We start from the raw sequence: 15,989 nt of genomic DNA on the forward strand, positions 1-15,989 counted from the left end.
AAGATGGACCACTATCGCAAAGCATCTGAGCTTATGATCACACTTCTTTGTTTCTTTTTACTTTACCATATGTTTTAATGAGACATCAATGCAAATCAGTAGTGTTTCAGTGTATGAACAGAATTTTAATTCTAAACTTACTTGCTCTCTCATTTGAAGTCATTAAGGACAATTTCTGTAGGCCATATTGGCAGGGAGTCTGTTGACTGCCTTCCTCAGAAATACAAAGTCCAGGTCACATGTTGTGTCACACGATCTATTTTTTGTAGTAAAAAAGGATACCTAGAAATTAATGGGTCTAAGTCTTCCCCATCATCATCTTTTGTGTTTCTCTGAGTTTTCATAAATAGAAATGTTAACTATTAACATTTGAAACACAAACATAAATCTTAACATACAAAGTGTGACTTCTTTATTAATGCAAATATACTGGAGCTTTTCAAAATAGTTCCGCAGATGAATAACTCTTAACCATTATTTATTAATATTGACATCTCCAAAATATCTTCCCATTATCTGCCAGTGAATTCATGAATTATTTTCTGTGATAATGACAAGGTGCTGAGCACATCCTAAAAGATGCAAAATGTGTTCAGTTTCATGTTATAGAAGGATTTCTCGTGTCCTTTGAGGAATTGGGCCCTGTTGTGCAGCCTTTCAACCTAAATTTTGAACAATTCCTCCAAGCAACATTATATTTTATTCATTATCTCACTAAGTCAGTATGGCATAGGTTTTGATTGGACTATTATCTATCAAGAATCATTCTTTTGTAAATATGTAGCCTTCAAGGGGATAAGCAGGCACACTCTGAATGGCTAATGGAGAATATAGCTATCCAGATTTTATAGTCTTTTCCAAGTAAAGAAGCATCTAGCTTCCTTTTCAATATACTGACTAACGCATGAGAAAATGCCCAACCACTCTCTTTTGATTTTCTCACAATAATTATTAGAAAAATCAGAGATGGTCATGATGAAAAGCACTAGTTTTCAAAACACAGAACTCAGGGTACTCATGACTCCCATGAACTGACTCCCCTCATCGTCTATTGCATTTTTTCACAGTACAGTATATCATTAGCTCTTAGGCTACGTCTACACTGGCCCCTTTTCCGGAAGGGGCATGTAAATTTCATGAGTCGTCGTAGGGAAATCCGCGGGGGATTTAAATATCCCCCGCGGCATTTAAATAAAAATGTCCGCCGCTTTTTTCCGGCTTTTAAAAAAGCCGGAAAAGAGCGTCTAGACTGGCCCCGATCCTCCGGAAAAAGCGCCCTTTTCCGGAGGCTCTTATTCCTACTTTGAATAAGGAATAAGAGCCTCCGGAAAAGGGTGCTTTTTCCGGAGGATCGGGGCCAGTCTAGACGCTCTTTTCCAGCTTTTTTAAAAGCCGGAAAAAAGCGGCGGACATTTTTATTTAAATGCCGCGGGGGATATTTAAATCCCCCGCGGATTTCCCTACGACGACTCATGAAATTTACATGCCCCTTCCGGAAAAGGGGCCAGTGTAGACGTAGCCTTAGAGTATTAGATCCGAAGCACAGAGTGTTTTTAGTGTTTGTGGGTTTTTAAAAGAATAATCTTGTTTTTAGTGCTGTCCTCAGTAAAATAACTAGAGACAAAGAAATATAGTTTATTTTTGCTTCTTCATAGTTTAGTTCTCATTGATGGTTATTGTTTTTTGTTTTAAAATGTAACCAGTAAAATCTTGGAATGACCAGGGCTGTTTGCTGCATGTGTTTCATGGCCATACCAAATCTGTCACACATGTCTTCCTTCACCCAAACACTTTGTCTTTATTTATCTCTGGATCTTTGGATGGGACAGTGAAACTCTGGTCCCTGGATACAATGGAGCTGTTTTACAGGTATGTAGAACAGTCATACCATTTATGTGAGCCTCACTGCTAACAAATAATGAAATATAAGCAAGTTAATATGCATTTCTACCATCAGAATTTGCAGCATTTATGGTATGTTGGATGTATTTCAAAAGGTAAATAGTGAATCTTTAAGGAGCAAGGTAAGTATCTTTATAGATTGTATGTCTTAAGAATATTTCCACAGTTTAGCTCTATTTTCTAACTCTTTGGGGGCTGAAATTGTGAGGAGTTGAGGGGACTCAAAATGTTGCAGAAGGTACCTATCTCTTAACATCTGGGCCCAGATCCTCGAAGGTATTTTAGCATTTAACTTCAATGAATTTGATTTTGGTGGGAGTTAGGCATCTTATGTATATTTTGGAGATAACCCCACTTGCTTTGAGTGTAAGGCAAGAAACCCTGCTAAATAGAAAGTTATGTATCTCATCTATTCTCAGCTCATTAGATGGTGATGATCTCTTCAACACAGCTTCTGTTAAAAGCTGTGCAAATAATGATTTTTTTCAGTTCAATGGCAATTTGGGTGAAACCCAAACCAAAATATTTTGTCTAGATTTCAAGCATTGAAATGCCATTGAATTTTTTTAAATAAAATTGGTGGAATTTTTTTTTAAAAGTCATTTTGTGAGTAAAGTTAAACACAAGCATAAGATTTGCAGCTCAAGGTCTTCTTCATTAAAGGGTCAGTTCACCTTTAGTAGTGAGTTCTACTGTAATTCTGTGAGTATTTATATAAGAGCTAAGATGTGCAAGAAGTGTTTAATTTATAAAGAAAAAATAAGATGTACAGTTCATGGGCTTCCATTTTGTTTTACAGTTATGAATAGATATATAAATGTTTGTGTGACATTTCCCGAGGCATAAATAATTTACACAGCTCTGAATTGGCTTTGAAGTGTTGGCCCTGTAGTTGCAAGGCACCATATCATATAACTGACTTTTAAAGAGACCTCCATGTCATTGACTTACAGCCTGTAATAAGAGATTCAATAAAATACATCATTTTTAGTAACTTCTAAAAGGTTATCATAAGAACTTGAAATGGAAATCATGGCCTCTTGAATATTATAATTTCCAGCAACATATTTATATAACCTGCAGGAATTCACACAGAATATACTTAGGATGTAAGTACATGGTAGATCCATGTCTTTGTGGTCTGCAAACCAGATTCACCAAGGTGATCAAAGTAGTCAGGGGTGACAGTCACTATAACTAGTGACAGTCAGAAATAGAAGACAGGACAAGAAGAATTATTTTTTGGCTGAACATGGTCATCACTGAAAAAATGTCCCATCTAGTTCAACCTGCACTCAAATGTAATTAATGTAAACTCCCTGCTGATTTATTTTAATTCATGATTTTATTTGGCTTATGGTGATTTTATCTTTCATTTAGTTTATCATTGTTCACTGAAGGAATTGTTTGGATGGGCCTGACTGAAGATAAATTGATATACTGTTCTTCTGCCCATAATCTTCATGTGTATGACTTGAACCATTTTACCAAATTCTGGACTCGTGTCAGCAGTCAGATTAAGGCTCTGTCTCTCTGTGGTGCCAATGGCAAATCCAGTAGGGTGGTAGCTATGGGATCTGACAACAGGTATGTCTGACTATGTGTGCTAATGGAATTTGGAGATTGTTTAAAGCTGGGTTCTTGGTTGTATTGCGTCTCCACCACTAGCAATAAACTTGCAATAGAAAAATGGTAAAGTGTGTCTGTTAATAAACACCATATTCAACCATATCAAAGGGTTTTAGCTGTCGCCTGTTAAAATTGTAAAGTAACTAATCAAATAGAGAAAGTATCTGCTTGCTTGACTCAATATAGGTTACAAATTGTCCATATTTCTGAGATTTAGGTTATGTTAGTCAAAATAAATAACTGTGACTCATTCTTAATGAAAGTTGCACATTCAGGAAGAAAAGTATCAATGTCTTATGAGATCTTCAGATTGTGGAAACTGAGCAGAACAGCATACAGGCCAACATTGTAAACATGGGCATTACTGGAAAAAATAGCATCACAACTTTTAACTCCATTGATGTGCACTAGCTTACAAAAGCTTTCAACACAAAGTGAATGGGAAAATTGTGGTACTTTTCACTTTAAAACAACAGGCCCCTCCATTTAAAAGGGGATGTTTCCATGGCATACTAAAATTACTGTGGGAGGATGAACTGAAGTGTCTTCCCTATGTCTTGATTAAACAACACCTCTGTATTAACCTTTTTCCTTTATTACTTTCTTCTCTGTTTGTCTTTCCTAAGTTTAAGAATTTTCTCTCTGCATAATGGGACAAAGTTATGTACTGTGCTGCCGCCTTCCTATCCCTCTCCGCTCCAGTCAGTTCTCAGCTTTGCCTATAATCGAACCAGTGGAACAATTTATTTCCTCCTGACTTCTTGGGATATATGGGTCTACACAGCTAAGTACGACATCTGTTTTGTTAAGCATTTACTGTTTTCTAGCCTGTCTTAATTGCCTACTTTTCTCATACTGTAGTATTTGGTTTTTTGTTTATTTTCACTTAATTACAACAGATGAGTAGGATGTTTTGGTGTTAGATGAAGTAGTGTTACATGAAGAGAGTGTTTGTGTTCTGGAAAATGTTTAAAGTGTTTTACAAATGTTAATATTAATTAATATTGTATAGGTGGATCAGTATTATTACTGCCTACTGTCCCGAGGACAACAGTGAGTCCCAAAGAGGCAAAGTAACTAGACTAAGGTCACACACAAAGTCTGTGGTAAAGCTGCTTATAAAACCCAGATTTCTCAGATCCCTATCCATTAACGATAAAAACAGCCTTTCTTCATATTTGAAACACTGTACTTACAATTACCATCAATCCCTAACATTCCCATGAGATAGGTAACAAGAAATACTCCGTAGAGGGAGACATTGAGGTTACATCTACAGTTACAGCTTGTGACATGATTCTCAGCCTGTGTGGATGTATTTGCTCTAGCATTGTGCAAGCTAATGCACTGAAAATAGCAGCATAGCTGCGATAGTACAGGCAGCAGCAAGGGAGATCATGAGAGTATAGGTGTGTATGTACTTGGGGAGGCTATCTGTGTCACTGCTCTCTGTGCTATCCTAACAACACTGCTATTTTTATTGCACTAACTTGAACAGAGCTAGCATGGTATATCTGCATGAGCTGGGAATCACACCTCCATAGGTCCATAGTATAGACATAACCTTAGCTGCAAAATTCCACCTGCCAAGCAACACCCTACTATCTGATTGGTGTATGCAACTTTGAATGTGCAGTTTTATTGCCATTATTCATTACTTGCATTGCAGTAGTGCCTAGAGGCATTGATGAGGGCACTGTATAGTCAACATGCCATAGGCAAGCAAACAGGAAAAGAGAGCTGGAGCAATGTGGGTGACAGGGAGCAGCAAACATAGAGGTATTTGCATAAACCAGCCTGACCAGGTGCAAATACTTGTGTGAGCATTTTTAAATATAATTTATTTAAATTAATGTCTTACAAAACCTGAGGGTGATTTGAGGCAATCTAAAAATTTGGCTTATTTGCTTTTACCTTCAGAATTTCATTTTTTCATGATTAGTGACTCGGTTCACTAGCATACTTTTTTCATCATTTGAAGGAGAAAAACAGGCAGCATTGCCAGATCACTTTTGGATTTCAGTTAATAAGAGTCTTCTTGAATTTTGTTTCTTATATAATTTTAATTAATAAAGTGATGTTTTCAGCTGCTTTTCATTTTATTTTACATTTGGAGATGACTAAATAGCAGACAATGATAATCTGAGGTCATGCAATACTCTGGAGATGGAGACTGGCAATTCCATCATCTACTTTAAATCTCCAGTGAGCAAAACATGGAAGAGACCACACTGAAGGCAGAAACTATAGGCCTGGTTTGTTATCACAGTATAGAATAGAGCTGTTGTTTGTGTTTTCTTTCCCTATCACATTAAATCCTTGCCTCCCCTTTCAGCTCTGAGGCCTATTGTGATGGCATCTTAACTCTTGCCAGGAAAGCATTGCTTCCAACAATGTGTTCAGTGAGTTGCAAAATTTCAGCTAAAATATTAGCCAAATGATTTATGGGCTTATCCAACCTTAATGCCCAATGATCAGTTTGGATTAATTCTTTAGAGATTTTTATCTTTGCCGACTGGGTGAGTTGAACAACTAGCATACAGGCATTTTGAAGTATACTGGAGACCAGGCTTCTGATTTTGTGATTATGTGGAGGATTGTAAGGAATGGACCCTTTCAACTGACAACACATCTTCTGGTCCCCTACAAGATAATTATAACAATGTTATTTCCATTGGCATCTTTGAGCATGAAAGATGCAAATAATTTTATACGCTTGCTAATATACCAACATAATTTCATCAACCATCTTATTGAAAAGCAGAACAATATAACAACATTCTGTGGGAATTTGGGGCAGGAAATGAAGAAGAATAATGTATTCAGCTGAAACCATGAAGGGAATTTAGGTCAGTAGAACCATAGCCAGAATGTGGTCAGGATGCCAAGGTTAACAATCCTATTCTGGAGAACAGAGAAATATAATCTTTAATAACAATGAATGATCAGGATAAAAAAAAAGCCTCTGATGCTACATTTATTGTTGGTATCTTGTAATTACAATGTATATATATAGTGGGGGGGAGGGTTTAACTGTAAACATTGGATTCAAAATAAAAGGAGATGGATTAAACTTTTTAAAAAACAGTGACCCAGGTAATTTTCCTCCTTGTCAGAACTGGTTTAAGGAGTTCGTCACAGTTTTAATTGATAATTAAGGTTACTAGTAGTTGTCCTAAATACTTATTCAGTAGACTGCCCTTGACTAATACTCCAATCAGAGACAGGCAGCGGGAGTTTTAATGACTAGAAAGTGATAAAGGCAGTAGGGGGCTTAATTAATTTTGATAGAATATGTCCCTTTCGCACCTAGAAGTGAGAATCTAATGTAAATACTGGACAGTGGGGTGGAAAGTTAAGGATAAAATAAGGGGAAGAATGAAAACAGCTACAGGAAGTAACACAGGAAGAACAAAACAAGTGTTAATGCCTTTGCCTCAAGACCAACATGCTAGTACAGTGTTTCTCAAATTGTGCTCCGCAGAGCCCCAGGACTCCGTGAGACATCTCCAGGGGCTCCGCGAGGTTGACAAACTGGAAACATCGATAGGTACAACACATAAAATCAGTGGACTGCTGGGGCTCCGCATTAATTTTTACACATGTAAAGGGCTCCAGAGCCCAAAAAGTTTGAGAACTGCTGTGCTAGTATATATCTGAGAGTTGATAGAACTTGGTCCTTATTGTCTCTGAATGCTTCAGATCCTTGGAAGAAATAAGAAAAATAAATTAAACTGCTTGTTCTCATTGATCGTAATAAAGATTGTGCAGGCAGAATTTGGCCCTACTTGAAACATGAGTAATAATTCTACTGATTGTTCATAAAATATTATATAATCCACTTCACAGCTGTGTTGACTCTCCACAGCTGATTTGAGTAAAATAGAGCTGTCAAGCAATTAAAAAAAACCATGATTAATTGTGCTGTTAACAATAATAGAATACCATTTATTTAAATATTCTTGATATTTTCTACATTTTTAAATATATTGATTTCAGTGACAACACAGAATACAAGGTGTACAGTGCTCGTTTTATATTTATTTTTATTACAAATACTTGTACTATAAAAAACCCAAAGTAGTAATTTTATATTCCTCTAATACAAGTACTATAATGCAATCTCTTTATCATGAAAGTTGTACTTAGTAATGTGTAATTAGGTGGGGAAAATAACTGCATGTTAAACAACATAAAACTTTAGAGCATCAAAATCCATTCAGTATTACTTCTTGTTCAGCTACTTGCTCAGACAAGTAAGTTTGTTTACATTTGCAGTATATAATGCTGCCCACTTCTTATTTTTAATGTCACCTAAAAGTGTTCTCATGGCACTATTGTAGCTAGCATCGCAAGATAATCACATGCTAGTTGTGCTAAAAGTTCACATGTCCCTTCATGCTTCAATCAGATTCTCCTTGATAATGATCCAAAGCAGGATGGACCAATGCATGTTTATTTTCATCATCTGAGTCAGATGCTACCTACCAAAGGTTGACTTTCTTTTTTGGTGGTTTGGGTTTCTGCATTGAAGTATTGCTGTCTTAAGCATGCATTATACCTATCTCTCTCAGATTTTGGAAAATACTTTAGAATTTTAAACCTTGGTTTGAGTGCTGTAACTATCTTTAGAAATTTTACATTGGTATCTTCTTTGTGTTTTGTCAAATCTGAAGTGAAAGTATTCTTAAAACAGCATGTGCTGGGTCATAATCAGAGACTGCTATGACATGAAATATATGGCAGAATGCGGGTAAAACAAAAAGAGAAATACAATTATCCCCTAAGGAGTTCAGTCACAAATTTAATCATTCTTTTTTTAACAAGCATCATCAACATGGAAGAATGTCCTATAGAATGGTGGCTGAAGCATGAAGAAGTATACAAATGTTGAGCATATGTGGCATGTAAATACCTTGTAATACTGGCTACAACAGTGCCATGCGAACACCTGTGCTCACTTTCACCTAAGCACATTGCAAATGAGAAGCAGTCATCATCATCATCATCATCATCATCCTCCTCCTCCTCCTCCTTCTCTCTCTCTCTCTCTCTCTCTCTGTATATATCTATCTATATATATAATTTTTCCTGTGGGATGACAGAATGATGTTATCACTTCGCTCTGTATTGCCACGCCCCCAACTCCAAGCCCAGGACATGCTCCCCACCCCCAAAGGCCTTTTCCCAAGCTTCCAGTGCCACCAGCAGGCTTTCCCACTAACCAGCCTCTTCTGCAGCCCTACAGGCTTCAGCTCCTCTGCACACCACCCTCAGCCCCCTCACTTACCCTCCCCCCCCCACACCAGCTCAAGCACTGCCCTGATGGTGGCCCCCCGCCAGCCTCTCATCACACTACCAGTGCTGCCAGCAGGCTTCCCTGCTGACCAGCATCTGTGAAATGCGGGGTGGCGGGGGAGCAGTGACTCCATTCCTGCACATCACCTGGAGCAGCATCCGCTTGCTTCTGGGCCCCACCTCCAGCCTGCCTGGCCCATGTGCTTGCTGCGTGGATTTCCTCTATGGAGCTCAAGTCTGGCCACAACGTTTGGGGACTATGCTGCAGGTCTCCTCCCCCAAGCGAGCTGCTCTGGAATGTGCCAGTAACCCAGGGCCAGGCCCCTGACTCAGGCGCGCTCTCCCAGGCCCACTGCAAGCTGGGCAGGTCTTGCATGTCAGCCACTTCCCCGGCTCTCCAGAGCAGCCACTATGGGCTCTGGGCTCTCTGGGTTTGCCTCAGAGCAAAGCTGCCCCCAACAACCCCATTCGGAAAGGCTCTGCTGGGGGCCTTCCTCAAGTGAACTGGGAACCCTTCTCACGTCATCATTCCTGCCATTGGTCACCTTGCTGCTACTGATTGGAGCCCAAGCATAGCTGGTCTAATTCACCCACCCCTGCCAACACGAGACTCCCCCACTCCTACCCAAAGCGCATCCCAGAGACTCCAACATTCTGAGCCTGAGGAGAGTCAACTCTCCGACCAAGAACATCTGCAGGGAGTTTCTCCAACAGATCCATGTTAGTCTTCTCCCGACAAGGGTATTTCCAGGAGACTCATCACTGATCAATGACCGCTGACAATTTCAGGACCTTTTCAAACAGGTTTTTGACAGTCAGGAGGTCCAGTTCACGGAAATACAGGAAAAGCAGCACCATCTTTTAAAAAATGTGCAGCCCTCTCAGAAATCCCAAGGTCGCTTTGCCATTTCATGAGGCTATTTTAGAAGTGGTGGATGACATTTGGCAAACACCTGCTTCTGTCCCTGTGACCAACAAGAGGGCCAATAAGAAATACTTCATTCCTGCTGAAAGTATGGATTTTATATTCACACATCCACAACTTAATTCCCTTGTGGTTGATGTGGCGCAACAGAGGGCCAGGGCCCCACAATATAAGAACAGTACCAATGACAAGGACAGTAAACTTTTTTGGCAGGAAAGTTTATTCACTGGCTACTCTGACCTTGAGCATGACCCAGTATGCGACTCTCCTGGCAAATCATAACTTCGATAACTATACTTATAGAGCACCTCTTGGACAGCAAATGCCAGATTCTAAAATCTGCGGTACAGGAAGGGTACGCCGCTTCCTGTACCGCTCTGCAGATCACGCTTGACATTGCCGACACAGCCGCATGATCTACTGCGCAGCGCCTCATGGCTGCAGTCCTCAGGAGCAACCAAAGAATTACAGTTGAAGGTGGAAGACCACCCCTTTGATAGACAAAAGCTATTCATAGAGAAAACTGATAAAGTCCTACACTCCAGCAAGGACTCAAGAACTACATTAAGAACACTGGGCATGTACACACCACCAAACAGACACAAACATGATATTCCTTTCCAGAGGCACGGGCCCATCCCTTACCTGCACCTCAGCTTAGATCGTTTGACCAGCATCGTACTAAACAGTGCCCACAGAAATTATGCCCTCAGAACAATAGGACATCTAACCAGCAGAATAACTGGCAGCAAGTTTGATGCACTAGTCGAGGGCCTGCAAACCATTCCGCTCATTAGTCACCAATGCAAAGAGGCTAGGTTGTTTCATCACCATCTAAGACCATTCCAATGATGATGGGCCTCCATCACCACCGATCAGTGGGTCCTCAAGCTAGTAACACCCAGGTACTCGATTGCCTTCACTTCGCTCCCTCCTCATTCCCCACCCTTCCTGTCCCTCTTCACGGTCCCTTCTCACAAGACTCTTCTGAGGCAAGAGGTCTTGCGCCTCCTCACCATCAGAGCAGTAGAGAGAGTACCCAAATAGTTCAGGGGCAAGGGATCTTATTCCCATTATTTTCTTACCCAGAAAAAGTCAGGTGGGTGGAGGCCAATCTTAGACCTCTGCTGTCTCAACCAACATCTTCTCAAACAGAGATTCAAGATAGTGACCTTAGCATCTATTATCCCAGCTCTCGACAGTGGGGATTGGTTAGCATCCCTCGACCTGCAGGACATCTACTTTCATGTCACAATCCATCTGGCACACAGACATTTCCTAAGATTTGTCATCAGAGCCAAGCACTTTCAATACAGAGTTTTACCCTTCAGTTTGTCTTTGGCACCCAGAGTCTTTTTGAAGACACTTGCGGTCATAGTGGCCTGCCTCTGTCAAGCCGGGATCATTATCTTCCCTTATGTCGATGACTGTTTGATCAAGGGCCCATCCTTCGACGACTTGCTGCTGTCTACCAGCATGACAAGGGCAGTCTTCAAAGCTCTCAGTTTTATAATCAATTTCCCAAAATCATCAATGACATCACAACAATCTTTGGAATTCATCGGTGCCTAGACTCATCTACTGCCCGGGCTTACCTGCCGTTAAACAGATTTCAGGTTATTCGGGATCTCATACAGGTTCTTCCCACAAGCTCCACAATTTCCGACTTACCTGCCTTCAACTCATGGGGCACGTGGCAGCTACCACATATGTTGTAGAGCATGCCAGGCTTGCCTTCAGCACTGGATAGCCTCAGTTTACGTTCCTGGCAAACACGACGCTGACAGGAGAATTGCAGTACCTCCAAAAGTGGTGAAGTCTTTGAGTTGGTGGACCATCCCCGCCAACATGTTAGCCAGCGTACCCTTCCACTGACCTCAAGCCATGATGCAAGTTATCATGATACAGTGCAAATATTAGTAATCAAAAATAATAATATAAAGTGAGCACTGTACACTTGATATTCTGTGTTGTAATTGAAATCAATATATTTTAAAATATAGAAAAATATCCAAGAATAATTGGTATTTTCTTGTTTAAGATGGCAATGAAAATTGTGATTAATTACAATAATTATATTAATTAACAATTTTGAGCTAATCACATGAATTAACTGAAATTAATAAATATCCCTGGAGTAATTAACTCCCCGTATTTTTATTATTAAAATTAGTTTGTATGATGTGAAATAGAATAAAACACAGATCTTCTTTCAGAACTGCATTTTAAAATATATAATACATACCTCTGCCTATAAATCATCAATGTAACTGAAAGCATTTAAGTACTTTTCTTCTAACTTACAACGATGGTACTATGCTCCACGTAAGTAATAGATGAATTAGAGTTATTTTTCCTCTCTAAATTTCCAGCGTCAGTGGAAGAGATTTTATTATAATTCCTTTTCTTTTTTTTTGGTGGTTACGAAATCCAGAGCCAATAAAGAAGTCACATCATTAATTTTTGTGAATATATGACATGTTAATTTTGCAATTCATAGCAGTGTATGTTCAGTAAGTACTGGCACATATTCCCGATTTAATAGATGAGTAGTGACAGAGACACAAACATAAATCATTGTTCCTTCATGACGGATGTCAATGTGTTTGCACATGAGACTCTAGAACACTTGGCCAGACCTGACTATTCTGCTCTTTTCTCTAACTTTGTAATTAGGTGAGTAGGAGATGGCTTGTTATTTTGCAGATCTCCCCACAGCTCAGTGAGTAGGTGTCACACGCTATTGATTATAGAGATACAGAGTGTCCAGTTGTGCAATCATCAGTCCCTTTGCATTTCAAAAACAATAATATTTAAAACCAAGAACTACATATACAGAGGTGGTCTAATATCTCTGGGCATCATGATATTTTCCCTCCAGTAATATTCATTACAAGATACTTTTTCTTATTTGTATGACAGTAGCATCTGGAGGACCCTGCTGAGCTTAGCACCCCATTGTATAATTTCATACACATGTAATTTGCCAGTGTATGCCCTAAAAAGCTTACTGAGCAAATAGAGGAAACATACAAAGGAATGAGGAGAGGAGGAAAGGAAGTTGAATATTGCCATTTTATAGATGGAAAACTGAAGCACAGAGCAATTAACTTGGCTGAGTCACTCAGGAAGGCTTTGATTTCTGGAATGCATTAACAGGTGTGTTGTGAGCAAGACACGAGAAGTCATTCTTCCAGGCTATTCTGCGCTGATTAGGCCTCAGTTGCAGTATTGTGTCCAGTTCTGGACACAACATTTCAAGAAAGATGTGGAGAAATTGGAGAAGGTCCAGAGAAGAGCAACCAGAATGATTAAAGGTCTAGAGAACATGACTTATGAAGGAAGATTGAAAGAACTGGGCTTGTTTAGTTTGGAAAGGAGAAGGCTGAGAGGGGACATGATAGCGGTTTTCAGGTATTTAAAAGGGTGTCACAAGGAGGAGGGAGAAAAATTGTTCTCCTTAGCCTCTGAAGATAGGACAAGAAGCAATGGGCTTAAACTGCAGCAAGGGAAATTTCGGCTGGACATTAGGAAAAACTTCCTAACTGTCAGAGTAGTGAAACACTGGAATAAGTTGCCTAGGGAGGTTTTGGAATCTCCATCTCTGGAGATATTTAAGAGCAGGTTAGATAGACATCTATCAGGGATGTTCTAGACAGTATTGGGTCCTGAGGGCAGGGGACTAGACTCGATGACCTTTTGAGGTCCCTTCCAGTTCTAGTGTTCTATGATTCTATGATACCAGTAGAATGAAAACTCCCATAAGAAAGTTTGGGTTTCATTTTGGATCAATGAGATTACACATAAATCACTGCAGATCTAGTCTTGCAACTTGATATGGAGCCAGTCAATGACTTAGTGCATCCATATTTAGTCTGTGTAGTTTTCTTTTCTATGCTGGAATGAGTATTCAGTTCATGAATGCCATGTCAGCCAGGCATGGCAAGAAGGCCCTCACAGCACATCTACATTCAGGGGAAAAGTCAAATTGAGATACGCAACTTCAGTTACATGAATTGCATAGCTAAAGTCGAAATAGCTTAATTCGGATTTTGGCACTATCTACACAGCAGGAAGTCAAAGGAACACTCTTCCTTTGACTTTGCTTATTCCTCATGAAATGAGGTTTTCAGAAGTCAGAGTACAATGTCCGTCATCTTGAAATTATTTCAAAATAACAATTTTCTGTGTAGATGCACACTTTATTATTTCGAAATAACACTGCAGGGTAGATGTGCCCTCAGCTCCCTGAGAGTGGAGCTCAGAATAATAAATTAGACCAAATAGGGTACTAGAGGGGTTACCCAACCTTTTATTTTTTCTGTGCATTCTCAATTACTACCTGGGTGTGCTGTTTTAAAATTGAGGATTCTGTGAGCTGTAGCTTTTCTTACTGTTTGTATCCCTGACATACAAACAGCTCTGCATGGAGCTCTGGGTGTGAATTTCAGTTGTGAGCTAGATTACTGCTGCTCCATTCTTGAACCTCTCTTGAGTCAGACTCAAACAAGACTTGTGGCAGGATGGGGTTGTGATGTGGGTAAACATCCACCACAGAATGAGATCATCAAACTTCATTCATTTGTGATTTACACCTGTATCTCAAGAAATGAAAATAGTGCACTAACCCAGAGTCTCATTTTATTCTGCATTCTGTCAGCTGACGGTCAGGGCAGTGAGTGGTGTGTGTGTGTGTGTGTGTGTGTGTGTGTGTGTGTGTGTGTGTGTGTGTGTGTGTGTGTGTGTGTGTGTGTGTGTGTGTGCGCGCTATACACCCGAGACTTCAACTGCTGAGACCGGGGTCCCTTGCAGCGGGCAACCTGGAGGAGGTTGACGAGTGCCCCAATAAGTTTGCAGGGAGAGCTTATTACACTTCAGATTTTAGCTGCTAGAATCTGTGATTCCTTCGCAGCGGGCAGCCTGGGGGAGGCTGAGAAGTACCCCAACGGATCTGCCACCTGGGAGTGACACAAATCCAAACGCCCAAGCTCTCCATATATCTGTCCCTTAAGACCGGCTGAAGTTCTTTTAAATTGTGCCTGGTTCTGTTACAGCAACTGAAGGAGTCAGGTTAAAGCTTAAACAGTTACAGGTTTATTGAGGAAGCTTATAAATCATATGGTTGCAATGGCTATTGTTCTATTTCTTAACTGCTAACAAAATATAGATCTTAAAAATGGTTACAAAGAAGATAAAGATAGGAAAAACAGAAATAATAGTACCAAATAACAGCTTAACCTTTAAAGAGCTCTTAGTCTGTGTACACTTAAGACAGAGGACCACATCCAGGTACAATTTTTACCCCCCTTCTGTGCTTCTCGACTCCAGCATGTCAGGCCAGGACCAGTCCCTCAATTCCTAGGAAAGACAAAGATACGAGATACCCCATAGAACCTCGGGAGGTCAAACACCTAACCCGACCAGCAGGTAGAGGGTAGAATGACACTCAAAAGTGAGTGTGCTGCTGTACCCATATTTATACCCATGGGGTCACGTATTTCTCTTTTTTATCTGTGATGCCAAATGGTGCTGGTCTGTCTTTTGTGAGACCAGTTCTTACAAGGGAGTTGTGAACTTAATTTACACTTGTAAGAGAGAGAACTAAATTGGAAGTACTGGGCATTCTTTTCTCAGTGGGAAATTCCTGTTCCAGGGACTGTGTGTTCGTATCAACATGGGAGCCAGCCGGGTACTTCTCGCAGCCTCGAGGCCAGCTTATTGCCTTAATTGTTCTCTCCTCATATCTATGTTTTCAGCTTCTCAGGATCAGATGAGCCAGCATAGACTATGCTGATTTTATTGCTCCTTCTCTGTCCTGTATGCTTCAGGAACCTCAGAGAGGCAAAATAAGATGGATGAGATGGAGGGGGTGGGGGGGCTGTCTGGCTACAATTCTCTTCCGTGTTTCATCTAAATTTCCCCTGAAGTGGTCTTTACAAATTCCTTACAAAGTACAATTTAAAATTGCAGGTGTTCTGTGTGGTTGGAAATGTTCATGATTCCTGTCATTTCTCATCTGCCAGGATGAGAGTAGTCATGTTGTCACAATTCACAAATGTGTAAAGTATCAGGGTGGGAAGAAATGCACATTCCCCAAAGCTCTGAAATGGAGAGGCGAGGAATTATGTATTCATATGCTTTTGTATGGTACCTAGCATAGTGAGGTTAGTGTGTCTAGGCACTACTGTAATATACATATTAAATACCAATAAATGTTAAATACTAAAACTCACAG

The 15,989-nt window shown here is 40.1% G+C and overlaps 1 protein-coding gene across 1 annotated transcript in view; it reads left to right on the forward strand.

Annotated features, from left to right (window-relative positions):
• C11H3orf22 (chromosome 11 C3orf22 homolog) overlaps positions 1–15,989 on the forward strand; it is a 91,547-nt gene that overhangs the window by 13,133 nt on the left and 62,425 nt on the right. Inside the window, exons 10-12 of the mRNA XM_025183140.3 lie at positions 1,704–1,869; positions 3,283–3,489; positions 4,158–4,319. Coding sequence (XP_025038925.3) covers positions 1,704–1,869; positions 3,283–3,489; positions 4,158–4,319 — 535 coding nt within the window. The remainder of the gene's footprint in view (positions 1–1,703; positions 1,870–3,282; positions 3,490–4,157; positions 4,320–15,989) is intronic.

Source organism: Pelodiscus sinensis, chromosome 11 (genome assembly GCF_052426305.1).
Source record: "Pelodiscus sinensis isolate ZL-2025 chromosome 11, ASM5242630v1, whole genome shotgun sequence".
In the NCBI taxonomy this organism is placed as follows: domain Eukaryota; kingdom Metazoa; phylum Chordata; order Testudines; family Trionychidae; genus Pelodiscus; species Pelodiscus sinensis.